General features: G+C 40.0%; 2 protein-coding genes and 1 long non-coding RNA gene across 3 annotated transcripts in view; all 3 read left to right on the top strand.

Annotated features, from left to right (window-relative positions):
- Positions 1–2,818: 2,818 nt before the first annotated feature.
- On the top strand, positions 2,819–4,862 carry LOC131927087 (uncharacterized). Its single transcript, XM_059282746.1, has 3 exons — positions 2,819–2,897; positions 3,651–3,856; positions 4,661–4,862. The coding sequence occupies exons 1-3, from the start codon at positions 2,838–2,840 to the stop codon at positions 4,860–4,862; spliced, it is 468 nt and encodes a 155-aa protein (XP_059138729.1). The 5' UTR covers positions 2,819–2,837.
- A 1,416-nt stretch (positions 4,863–6,278) lies between these two features.
- On the top strand, positions 6,279–8,436 carry LOC131927089 (uncharacterized). Its single transcript, XR_009383600.1, has 3 exons — positions 6,279–6,388; positions 7,558–7,671; positions 8,318–8,436. It is a non-coding gene; the product is annotated as an uncharacterized LOC131927089 (long non-coding RNA).
- A 561-nt stretch (positions 8,437–8,997) lies between these two features.
- Positions 8,998–13,256, top strand: part of LOC131927086 (beta-hexosaminidase-like) — an 8,587-nt gene continuing 4,328 nt past the window's right edge. Inside the window, exons 1-7 of the mRNA XM_059282744.1 lie at positions 8,998–9,044; positions 9,235–9,340; positions 9,795–9,910; positions 11,819–11,959; positions 12,333–12,489; positions 12,675–12,892; positions 13,252–13,256. The exon at positions 13,252–13,256 is cut by the window's right edge and continues 80 nt beyond it. Coding sequence (XP_059138727.1) covers positions 8,998–9,044; positions 9,235–9,340; positions 9,795–9,910; positions 11,819–11,959; positions 12,333–12,489; positions 12,675–12,892; positions 13,252–13,256 — 790 coding nt within the window. The remainder of the gene's footprint in view (positions 9,045–9,234; positions 9,341–9,794; positions 9,911–11,818; positions 11,960–12,332; positions 12,490–12,674; positions 12,893–13,251) is intronic.

The following is a 13,256-nucleotide window of genomic DNA, read 5'->3' as shown; positions in this document are numbered from 1 at the left end:
TACATGCAAGTGAGCATTAGACTGTTTTCACGATACTAGTTTTATTTGAGGGAAGTTATATGCAAGTAAAAAGTAACTGTTCTAACTTTACTGATTCTGTGTGGGGTGGGTATTGCTTGTACTTTAACATCTTGCCATCACGGAACTGTTTTTTTATGTGGCTAGTCAGTAACAAACATTGACGAACGGGTCAAACATTCGATTTGTTTTACAAGATAAGATAAGGCAGGTAATACAGGTTTAATCTAACACAACAAAGTTAAGCTCAGCTAGCTTAAGAGTAATCCAGTCTGTGAGTCATGTCGGTGCATGTCGGTAAATGTCGGTTCATGTCGGTAAATGTCGGTAAGTGTCGGTAAATGTCGGTACATGTCGGTACATGTCGGTACATGTCGGTACGTGCGGTGCATGTCGGTAAATGTCGGTACATATCGGTAAATATCGGTACATGTCAGTACGTGCGGTGCATGTCGGTAAATGTCGGTACATGCCGGTACATGCCGGTACATGTCGGTACATGTTGGTACATGTCGGTAAATGTCGGTAAATGTCGGTGCATGTCGGTATATGTCGGTACATGTCGGTATATGTCGGTGCATGTCGGTAAATGTCGGTACATGTCGGTATATGTCGGTATATGTCGGTGCATGTCGGTACATGTCGGTATATGTCGGTGCATGTCGGTAAATGTCGATACATGTCAACACATACACCCAAACTTACTTTGAGATAAATCATAAAAAAAACTTAAAGTTTTTTAATCATGTTAAGAGACTGAACTATTTTAGGTAAATTGAATTTGTGATGACTTCTCATTAATTAATAAGCGAATATGCGGAGGATAAATATATCGATCAAATATTATCTGCCGCGTAATGTCATTGAAGAGCAGCGGGTTAAGTACATCATTAGGAGCGGCTCAGGTTATCAAGACTTCGGGCAGGATGTCAAAGTATTGATTGAAGTTTGATTAACAGCAAAAAAAAAAAAAACATGCCTTTTTTTTCAGCCATGAGCGTCAAGCTGAGTCAGGAGGATGTCGACTGTTACGCCAAGAACATTGAGCTGCATTATACGGTCCTGGGGAATGGACCAGCGGTAAGTGTGGGTGGAGGGGGGGGGGGTCGGGCTGCGGGGGGGGGAGGGGAAGGAGGGTTGGAATTTGCAAGTGTAAGAGAGGAACATCGAGCATCGATGATAGAGAAGAATCCGATTGATAGAGTTGCAAACGTAGGACAGGAACATCGAACTAGATTATACGATTCTGGGGTATGGGTCGACGGTGAATGTGTGTGTGACGAGGGGGGGGGGAGGGTCGAGGGGAGGGAAATGGAAGTGAAGGACAGGGGGTGTCGGGGTGGGGGAGTTTGTAAGTGTACGACTGGGACATCGAGCTGCGTTATACGATCATGGGGAATGGGCCGGCGGTGAGTGTTGAGTTAATAGTGGGGGGGGGGGGGAGTGTCGGAATTTGCAAGTGTAAGACAAGGACATTGAACCTCATTAAACGGCAAGGGTGTGTGCGTGGGGGGGGGGGGGGTGAAATTTGCATTGGTAGGACAAGAACTGCATCCTACGGTCATGAGGAACGGTGGTAAGTGTTGATTTAGTAGGGGGTGGGGTCGGGGGGTTAGGAAGTTGCAAGTATAGGACAAGGTCATCGAGCTGCATTCTACGGTCATGATGAACGGTGGTAAGTGTTGATTTAGTCGGGGGTGGGGTCGGGGGGGGGGGTTGGGAAGTTGCAAGTATAGGACAGGGTCATCGAGCTGCATTATACGGTCTTAGGGAACGGAGTGACGGTATGAGTTGACTTGCTTGGGGACGGGGGAAGGGGGGGGGACAGGAACATCTAGTTGGAAATCCGATTATAGGATATAGATCTGTGGTAAGCGTTGACGAGATGGGGAGGGAGCGGGGGGTATTGCAAGTGAAGGACAAAAACATCGAACTGCATTCCAAGTTGATATATAAAGCGAAAGGGAAGTATTGTGTGCCACGAATCGGGAGTGGGGGAGGGGTGATATTACGTTAAAAGGTTGGGGTTTTTTTTGTAAATGTATCCGACTAACGATACATTTTTAAAAAGTGAGACTGTAACTGAAAATACAATAAAAATCGATTGTCTTAAAAAATATGTGAAGCTACTCGCAACATAATCTGGCATAGAATACCCAATGAATTTAATTTACCTCATATTTTATGAGGAGTTTAAGAAAATGGATCAAACGTAATCTTTGGATGGTATTTTCTTCTGTTTAAGGGGTAGTGAAAAGGTTGGTATGATTGAGAGTTCGCTGTCTGTCTGAACTTCTTGTTTCTTTCGTCTTTCATGTTTAAAAAAAAAGAGTTGACAAACTATCATCATGCAGGGGCGTAGCGAGGGGGGGGGGGGGATGGCGGGGGGGATGGCGGGGGGGATGGCGGGGGGGGGGGGGTGAGGACCGCACCGGGTGACACCATTTAGGGGGGTGACACCAAGGCAAAAATAGCAAAATATATAAGGAAAAACTTGAGGGAGGTGCAAATCAAAAGTTTTGAGGGGGGGGGGGGGGGGTGCAAATCGAAAACTTGAGGCGGGGGGGGGGGGGATGCAAATCGAAAGTTTGAAAGTTTGTCCCCGGTAAGGGGGTCGCTACGACTCTGGGGGGGGGGGGGGTGACACCATAAAGTGTCGCATTGGGTGACCCCCGACCTCGCTACGCCACTGTCATCATGCCAGACTGATAGTTTATTTAGTATATAATTATTTTAAATTGATTGTATCATTTAACATGTGTGTCTTGCTAATGTAAAAAAAATGATTCCTGTAGCGCATCTATCGGGCGGAGGTAAAGATGATCAACAACGGTGAACGGGAGTTCCCTGGCGAGGGCTGGGAGATGTTCTTTAGTCAGGTAGGATTTATCTCCCTTGTAGGATCGTTGTGGTAAATTGTACCAAAAGTAGGGATAACCCCCCTCCCCCTGCTTTCCTTAACCCCTACCCCCCCCCCCCTGTGAAAGTACACTCCTCTTAGTTACCTCCCCTTAGTTTAAAATCGTTTCAAACTAAATTATCTGCCCCTAACAGCCGTTACTAAACCCGGCTCTACGATTGTAAACATTTACGTGAACCACAGCTCACCAGACCATGTAGGGGTGGGGGTGATAGGGAGCGCGCTTACAGCTTGGTGTTTTCTATCGTCTCCAAGAGGAGAATTATATATATAGATAGGGGTTTTGTGTAGTAAAGATATTTGAGCATTTCTAGCTTTGTAAATTTCCGAGAGTTGGGGGGGGGGGGAGGGGGGGAACTATATACACACACACGTACTCACACACATAGCCTATATATATACGGGGAGGTGTCAAACCATCTCTTCTTTCCTTGATCTGCCAACAGCAAAAATATATACTTTAAAAACATTTATGTAACAACTAATAATATTTATTGATATAGGCCTACTGATTATTTAGTAAATTGATGTTTACGCCAATTCAACGTGTGTGCTTCGAAGTAAAAAAAAGTTGTCGAAAGGCTGAGTGACTGTCGTAATTCGTACAATAACTAATTATTGCGCATTGAGCATAATGTGATGTTGATTAATTAAACTTTAGTTAAAATACGATTGATGCTTTATAATGACGTAGATCTATATTGTGCTGCAGATTCTTCCATTAGAGAGCAGCCACATTCCGTACGACAACGGCTATGAGAAGAGAGAGTACGGCATCAAGGTCTTCCACTGGAACGGTCAGATGTACAGCCTGACCCCGACCCCAGATTTTGGGGTCATCCCCCCTCAGGGGGTCAAACGCTTCCTGCTGGAGACGGCTTGTTGTAATCTGGCGTACACGGATACTTTCCCTAACTGGTCAGTGTTTTAGGACATTGTCCCTAACTGGTCAGTGTTTTAGGACATTGTCCCTAACTGGTCAGTGTTTTAGGACATTGTCCCTAACTGGTCAGTGTTTTAGGACATTGTCCCTAACTGGTCAGTGTTTTAGGTCATTGTCCCTAACTGGTCAGTATTTTGGGATATTTTCCCTAACCAGTCAGTATTTTAAGACAATTTCCCTAACTGGTTAGTATTTTAGGACATTGTCCCTACTGGTCAGTATTACCTTAGTTACATGATTAGTCGATACACTAAATATATGTTTTGGATAAGCCTAACTTTAAAATACGTTGAAGTTATTTTTTATATTTTTTTAAATGGGACGGCGTGGTTGGATGATAGCGCGCACGACTGCTAACCCGAGTCTGTAAGGCATTCCTGAGTCCACCCAGCTCTAATGGGTACCTGACTCACGTTAGGGAAACTATGCCAGTTGAACTTAGTGCTAAGCACAGTATCCCCTTTTATGCCTAGGTTTAAAAACAGGTGAACTCCAGTTTTTTTTCCAGGCATCTCTTCGTGGGGGAGTCCCCCCCCCCCCCTGAATGAAATGGAAATTTATGTAGAAAATATATACTTTTAACAGTGTTCCCCTTCCCCCCCCCCCCGTAAATATCAAGTGCCCCCCCCCCCCCACCGGAGAAAAATATCAGGAGGAAACGCTGGTAACTCTACTTCATCTTTCATCTATGTCTTTAAAACGAAAGGAAAATACAGTTTAGAAGAGAAGGATGGATGGTTAATTTTGTTACAGCCCTATCATGTCTTACTCCCAATCAGGTATTTACACTTTGAAGGATTCGAACCCAGGATAATCGCCAACACAGCCGGAGACCCGTACAACTTTGTGTTCCGTGCCAACAACAACATGACGTGGAAGCGGTACCTAACAGATCGCTACAACCCCTGGTCGGCAGAGGACCGGCTGAAAAATGCGACGAAAAATTTGGGGATGGCTCCACTACCCATCATTCCAACGTAAGAGTTTTAGTTACAATTTTGTTTAATAATGTGAGAGTGTGCTCCCTTACCCATCCTCCCAACGTAAGCTGTTAAGTTTAATAATTTTATTTTTAATGTGAGAGAGTGCTACCATACCAATCCTCCCAATTTATTCTTTATTTTTTTTAATAATGTTGTAATGGGTTCCCATACCAATCCTCTTAAAGTAAGCTTTTAAATTTTTTTTTACTAATGTTGTAATGGGTTCACATACCAATCCTCCTAAAGTTAGCTTTAAAAAATATTTTTATAATAATGTGAGAGTTGGCTCCCTTAATATATTTTTTTCGTAGATTTTTAACAGCAGTTTTGCAATTGTCAATGTCAGTTAAATTTGGCCATAGAAGTAAAGTATTTAGTAACAAAACAAGAAGACGAGATGATGTCACAATTTTGCTTTTTTATTTTTAAAAAGTAGATAATTCAACTAACTTTTAGTCGTCATTGCGCATTTTAAAGACTACATTACAATAGGTTTTAATAGGTGTAACAATAATTACCTAGTTTCCCTTTTAGAATGAAGTTAATTTCTAATTGCGACACTTTATGTGGTTTTCCATTTTGTTGAGGAGAGGGGATATAAACTCGGTCCAATAAAGCATGCCGTTATCTAGTAACGTCAACATTGTGATTCTCTGACCTTGAAAAATTCTGTATGAACAATGTAGGGCCGGGGCGGTCGGGTCGGTAAAGCTCATGGTTAAAGTAAAGTTTCCCTTTCAAACCTGACGGTCTATGGGGCAAGTGAAGTAGAGTTCACTTGTTTCTGTGACCTCAGCATATGAAGAGATATTGTGGTCAGCACAATGCCCAGCCGCCTTTACTTACCCTAACGTGAGTTAAGTACCCATCAGAGTTGGGTGGACTCAGGGACGTTCTACTGATTTGAACCCGGATTCGAACTCGAGACTTACGGGTTGGCAGTCCAGCTCTCTACCGCTAGACCACTCCGTCCCAAGCTCACGGTTGCTAAACCGAAAATTCCCGAATTCCAAAATCAAACAACTGCTGCATTGAAGCTGTTCTTGGATCGACAAAGGCTATGGAAGCAAACAGTGTTTTTCTTCCAGGCTTTTTTCTCAAGGGAGGGGGGGGGGGGGCACTTGATATTTTCGGGGGGTGGGGGGAGGGACACTGATAAAAGTATATATTCTCTATATAAATTCCATTTCGTTTTGAAGGGGGGAGGGGGCGGTAGACTTTCTTCGTGGGGGGGGGGGGGATGCCTGGAAGAAACTCTGGGAGCAAATTCTAAAAGAAAAGCAGGCTGAAATCGGAGTCAATGGTTTTTACAACGCCTAACAATTCGACACACTTAATTGAGTTGGAGAAAATCCCGCCCAACATAACAATTAAAAACGAAGAAGAAATATAACCATGTTTCTTAAATCCTCAGACCACTGCAAATCTCTAACTACAACACTAAATCTAAAGTCAATGTACTTAACGACGAATGGTGTTTGACGTACGACCCAGACTTCGCGAATGAAGCTAACTATTTAGCATGTAAGTAGTAAAGCGACACAACCATTTTAATAGATAAACTAAAATAAAATTACCCTTTTCTAAACCGGCGGTCCATGGAGGCTAATGAAATATAGATTACCTCAGAGGCGTAGCGAGGGGTGCGGACCGCACCGGGTGACACCATTTAGGGGGGTGACACCAAGGCAAAAAATAGTAAAAATTTATAGAGAAAAATTTGAGGGGGGGGGGGGGTGCAAATCAAAAGTTTGAGGGGGGGGGGGTGAAAATCGAAAGTTTGAAGGGGGGTGCAAATCGAAAGTTCGAGGGTGGGTGCAAATCGAAAGTTTGAGGTTTGAGGGGGGTTGCAAATCGAAAGTTTGTCCCCGGGAAGAGTCGCTGCGCCTCTGGGGGGTGACACTATTAAGTGCCGCACCGGGTGACACCCGACCTCGCAACGCCACTGGATTACCTGTTTGAAAGGATAGTGTGGTGAGCAGTATGCCCAGCCGCCATTATTTTCCCTAACTTGAGTCTGCTACTCATCAGAGCTGGGTGGAATCGAGCTTGGGTTTTGAAACTAAGACTTACGACTTTGCAGTCGTAAACTCTACCACTCGGTCACGCCTTCCCTAAAATGTCACATATCATTGTTACAATGTATGCACGATTATTAATGTCCTCTCGTAATAGACGGTTTTAATCAGTGGCGTAGCCAGGATCGTCTCATGGGGGGGGGGGGGGTTCAAATTTTTTCCCGCATCATAAATATATATATATCAGAGGCGTAGCGTCCCTCCCCGGCCCCCGAGGACAAACTTTTGATTTGCACCCCCCTCAAACTTTTGATTTGCACCCCCCTCAAACTTTTGATTTGCACCCCCCCTCAAACTTTTGATTTGCACCCCCCTCAAACTTTTGATTTGCACCCCCCTCAAACTTTTGATTTGCACCCCCCTCAAACTTTTGATTTGCACCCCCCTCAAACTTTTGATTTGCACCCCCCTCAAACTTTTGATTTGCACCCCCCCCCCCCTCTCAAACTTTTGATTTGCACCCCCCTCAAACTTTTGATTTGCACCCCCTCAGACTTTCGATTTTGCACCCCCCGCTCAACCTTGATGTATCTACCGAGGGGTCTATGGGGGGGTGGTTCTGACCCACCCCTAACCCCCCTGCCTACGCCACTGGTTTTAATTATATTTTTACAGCTTCCTGGAATGTAAGCGTATCGTCGACCGATGTCTCATGTAATCGCTCTATAAAAATAGTGAAAGAAGAGGTTGTGTTGAGGAATATCAAGCGTGTCTTGTCATCGGATGAAGGTTAGTAGGTTAGACTTTTTTTGTTATCTAGGAATAATATGATTTATACCACGGAATAGGGCTTGTAAGTAGGTCACCAACCAGTTCTACGGCTCAATAAAACCTGCATGAGCCATAGAACTGGTTGGTGACCTACTTACCAGTCCTATTGGTACAAGTGTACATTTTAAGCATATAGATCTGGAACTACATTTTTTAGTGTTATAGAGCTATTCTTAGTCATAAAATTCGAGAGATAAGTTATTAATATTTGGGAAAATCTTTTTTTAATGAATAGTATATAGAGATGGGCAATTAAAAAAAAACAGCTTGCGATTTAGAAAAGATAGAATTCAGAGATAGTAATAATTTTTGTTTCGTTTCTAAAATCGATTAATTGATAACCATTTTATTCTCAAAATTGTACAAAGAAAAAATTTTACTTTTAAAGAAAGGACAAATCAAAATTAAGATTTGTATCCATTGATGATGAATAGAATGATAGAAGTAGGCTATATTATAATATTTACAATCAATTAACAACAGATAATTGAAGTTAAAAATGTTATTATCACTCTGGATCCATTCAGATGATTAATGCATATTGTTGCACATATTTTCATTGAACAAAGCTCATGTTATGTGTTCTTGGTCTGTTAACTTTCAGCATATTTTGTCAATGTGGACCCTGCATCTTCCACCATATCAATCAAAGCATGGAAGCCGGCTGGGGTATTTTATGCTATTCAGTCTCTTCTCAGTCTAATGAATTCTAATGGACAGGTAGGTCTTTGTTGAACTGTTGAGTAACATTATAACTATTCATTTGTAGATAGAGAAAGAAAAAAAAAGTAGACGCATACAGCACCAACTAAATGAACAATGCACACACCTCCAGAGTTTCTTCCAGGCATCTCTTTCCCGAAGAAAGTCTACCGCCCCCCGAACGAAATGGAATTTATATAGAAAATGTGTACTTTTGACAGTGTTCGACCCCCCCCCCCCCCCCCGAAAATTGTTGTCAGCACCCCCGAAAATTTCAAGTGCACCCCCGGAGAAAAAAGTCTGGAAGAAACACTGCACACCTCTTTTCTAGATTTAGCGCTACAATATAGATATTGCTTAAAATTGAAAAAAAAAATTAACATCAATATAAAAAATTTAATTCTACATCAAGTAAAATCAAAAGGTTACTTAAAAGAAGAACAAAATTTGACTTTGTTTTTATGCTGTTTTTTTTATTATTTTAGAATACCTTCAGAAACTTTAAAATTTTATTTCAATTGGATTTGGCAGATACCACAAATTTCTATCAGTGATGCACCAAGATTCCCGTACAGGGGCCTTATGATTGATATTGCCAGAAATTTTCACGGTGTGCATACTATTAAAAGGTAGGGAGACACACAAAAAGCAACATAAAACATCAGCATTAAACAAATACAATTATATTGGCTACATTTGTGTAAAAAAAACAACAAACTGCTTTTATTTCACTTTAACAATATATTATAGTACTTTTATTTTTAAATCTAACACTTACATATTAAAACAAATATGCTTATAGTGTATATTTTATCTTAGTTATATCGATGTTTTGTCCATGTACAAAATGAACAAACTACACCTACACCTGACTGACGACGAGGGCTGGAGGATTGAAATCCCTGGCCTGGAGGAGTTAACTGAAGTAAGAGGAGTCAGGGTTAACTGAAGTAAGAGGAGTCAGGGTTAACTGAAGTAAGAGGAGTCAGGGTTAACTGAAGTAAGAGGAGTCAGGGTTAACTGAAGTAAGAGGAGTCAGGGTTAACTGAAGTAAGAGGAGTCAGGGTTAACTGAAGTAAGAGGAGTCAGGGTTAACTGAAGTAAGAGGAGTCAGGGTTAACTGAAGTAAGAGGAGTCAGGGTTAACTGAAGTAAGAGGAGTCAGGGTTAACTGAAGTAAGAGGAGTCAGGGTTAACTGAAGTAAGAGGAGTCAGGGTTAACTTTTTAAAGATGTAGGCTATCTATTACTGGGCTGTAAATTGTTTTCATTGAATAATACTAATAATAGAACACTAGTTATGTGGTACTGGATATTGCATTGATCACATGTTAAGAAATGATTACACAGTTTGTTTCAAGATTTGCACACCTGTTTGCAGATTGGGGGCAAGCGCTGCCATGATCCTAAAGAGACCAAATGTCTGCTTCCATTCCTGGGGTCTGGGCCATACAGCAACTCATCCGGCAGTGGATTTTTAACAGTCAGTCAGTACAGGTAGCTTTAATTGACAGGTAGCTTTTATTGGCAGATAGCTTTTAATTTGAAGGTAGCTTTTATTGGCGGGTATCTTTGATTGACAGGTAGCTTTAATTGACAGGTAGCTTTAATTGACAGGTAGCTTTAATTGACAGGTAGCTTTAATTGACAGGTAGCTTTAATTGACAGGTAGCTTTAATTGACAGGTAGCTTTAATTGACAGGTAGCTTTAATTGACAGGTAGCTTTAATTGACAGGTAGCTTTAATTGATAGGTATCTTTTATAGGCAGGTAGCTTTTATTGGCAGGTAGCTTTAATTGATAAGTATCTTTTATAGGCAGGTAGCTTTTATTGGCAGGTATCTTTTATAGGCAGGTAGCTTTAATTGACAGGTAGCTTTAATTGACAGGTAGCTTTAATTGACAGGTAGCTTTAATTGACAGGTAGCTTTAATTAACAGGTAGCTTTAATTGACAGGTAGCTTTAATTGACAGGTAGCTTTAATTGACAGGTAGCTTTAATTGACAGGTAGCTTTAATTGACAGGTAGCTTTAATTGATAAGTATCTTTTATAGGCAGGTAGCTTTTATTGGCAGGTATCTTTTATAGGCAGGTAGCTTTTATTGGCAGGTATCTTTTATAGGCAGGTAGCTTTAATTGACAGGTAGCTTTAATTGACAGGTAGCTTTAATTGACAGGTAGCTTTAATTGATAAGTATCTTTTATAGGCAGGTAGCTTTTATTGGCAGGTATCTTTTATAGGCAGGTAGCTTTAATTGACAGGTAACTGTAATTGACAGGTAGCTTTAATTGACAGGTAGCTTTAACTGGCAAAGAAACTGTCAGGTAGAATTTTAATTGCAGGTAACTTTTAATAGAAGTGAACTTTTATTTATAATGCATTTTCCAATCTCTTCCTATATTTGTCTACTTGTATAATTTATAGCAGGTCACTTTGTATTTAGTTTTACATCAAAATAATTAATTTTTTTAAATTACTAGGTTATTCTGTTTGTAAATAAAACAAGTTAATTAAAAAGTCTAGTGACAATTTCAGCGCAATTTCCTTATGTTATCTAAAAATAGCTCTGTCGTAAATCAAGAGCAGGGTTAGTAAAACCATTGGTTAGTTATTAAAACGTTTTTTATTAAAAAAAAATTCAGTATTTTACATGTTTTATTTACAATAGAGTTACATGACTAAAAACCATTGCGCGCCTAGCTACTGAACGTGATGACGAAGCCATAGAACGTGATGGTGCAGCTATTGAACGTGATGACGCGTGTGGTGTGGTTGGAAAAAATGCCTACTAATTCGGTCCAAATTTTAATTAATTCAAAAAAATTGTTGTGACCGAACGAAAGGATATTTTTGAAAACTTTCTTCGGCAATATTGTTCTAAATTATTGCAGGAATCGATTGGTACATGTTTCAAGTCGCTAAGTGGTCTGGTTGCCGAGATATGGGCCAAAAACTGCTTTTTTTTCGAGGTGTTTTGGCTTTTCCAGGAAATCCATGAAAGAAACCCGGAATTTTTATAGCCTATGTTCATCCTCGTAACTTGCTTAACATAATTGCTTTTGGAACTAGTCATCGATATTGCTTCGTTGAGGAGGAGATACGACTTAAAGCTGCGGACACACATCCATCCATCCATCCATCCATTCATACATTGATACATCCAGAAATGACGGGTTAATAAACGCAATTCTCCAGAATGGAAATTGCGCTAAAAAATTAATATATGTGGTTTCATACGATCATTTTTTTTTAATTTGTTGAAATTTTAAGTAGACCTATTGGTATAAACTCATATAAACTTTACATTCCATAGACTTAGGGGACTCATGCTTCAACCAGACCTACACAGTGACAGTGAACTTTGCTTCATTAGTTTTTACTGTTTTTTAATTTCTTCCTTTAGAGATATCCTGACGTATGCAAAAATGCATCACGTTGAGATCATCCCTGAGATTGATATGCCAGGGCACGCACATGCAGCCATCAAGGCCATGGAGGCCAGATTTTTAAAGCACTATAAGACCGACATACAGGAGGCTACTAGGTAAGTTTGTAGCTGGTGCAATAATAATTTAGCAATAATTGTTACATCAGGTTTATTTATAATGAATTAAACACATTAAAAGTTACTTTTTTAATTTTAATCTGGTATACTAGCCTACTTTTACCTACAAAAGTATGAAAACTGCTCTTTTGAAAAAAAAAAAATTGTTTTGTAATTTCATATTTTGATTTAGCAAATAGTTTTATTGTGTACCATATTTACACTAATTATAATTAAGAAAGTATTTCGTTATCTTTATTATTTATCTAATTTTAAATTATTTTTTTAATTAGCTATATTGTAACTGATTTAAAAGATAAATATGAACATCTATAAATACAAAGTTGTAATTATTTTTCTATTGTTTTTTTAGGTATCTGTTAACAGATTTGAAAGACAGATCAGAATACTTATCCATACAAAGTTTTAAAGATGATGCCATTAATCCCTGTGTTAAGTCGACATTTAACTTTATCCGTAAGGTTGTTGATGCTATTTACAACATGCACAAAGACATCCAACCACTGAAAGTAAGAACTTTTATTTAAAGGCGTTTTCATTTTAAGATTTATATTGCACGTTTTGAAGGAGGCTGTTGAAAAATAACAAATAAAATAACAAAATAAATATGCTAATGGTGAAATTACCCATGCTAGGAATGTATTTTATCAGCTGTGAAATTGTGTTTAGTAATGTGTTTTTTTTCTGTGTCAAGGTGTTCCATTTCGGGGGCGATGAGGTGCCCCACTCGGCTTGGGAAAAATCCCCGATGTGTCAAAATCTTCCACTGAAAGGCAACAAAAAAACAGCGATCAAGGAAATGTTTGTCTTGAAAGTGGCAGAGATATTAAAAGAGTATGGGCTGAACTTGGCGGCTTGGGAAGATGGGCTGTTGAATGGAAAGGAGCCAATCAACAGAAATTTTTTTTCAGGGTATGCCTAAAAAAAATATTTACAAATGTAGTTAAAGCTTATTTTGTTGAGTATTTCATAATTTTTTACCGTTTGTGCCCAAGACACATGGTGCAGGTGAAGTAGAGTTGATCTGCTTCAGAGAACTCTGCATATGAAGGGATAATATATAAAGCACTATCCCAGACACTTTTTTGCCCTAACATGAGCTAGGTACCCATCAGTGCTGGATGGACTCAGGGACATTCCAGTGACTTGATCCCGAACAGTCTAGCTCTCTACCGCTAGGTCACACCATCCCATGTTGTGTATTTATAACTCCCTAAGTTTCAATTTAGCTAATCCTGAGAAGTTGATCATTATAATATCTTGTTGATTAGAGTTG

Source organism: Physella acuta, unplaced genomic scaffold (genome assembly GCF_028476545.2).
Source record: "Physella acuta isolate Inbredline_101_S28 unplaced genomic scaffold, ASM2847654v3 ptg001372l, whole genome shotgun sequence".
In the NCBI taxonomy this organism is placed as follows: domain Eukaryota; kingdom Metazoa; phylum Mollusca; class Gastropoda; family Physidae; genus Physella; species Physella acuta.
Note: the sequence above shows the minus strand (reverse complement) of the source record. Positions and strands in the feature narration are given on the sequence as shown.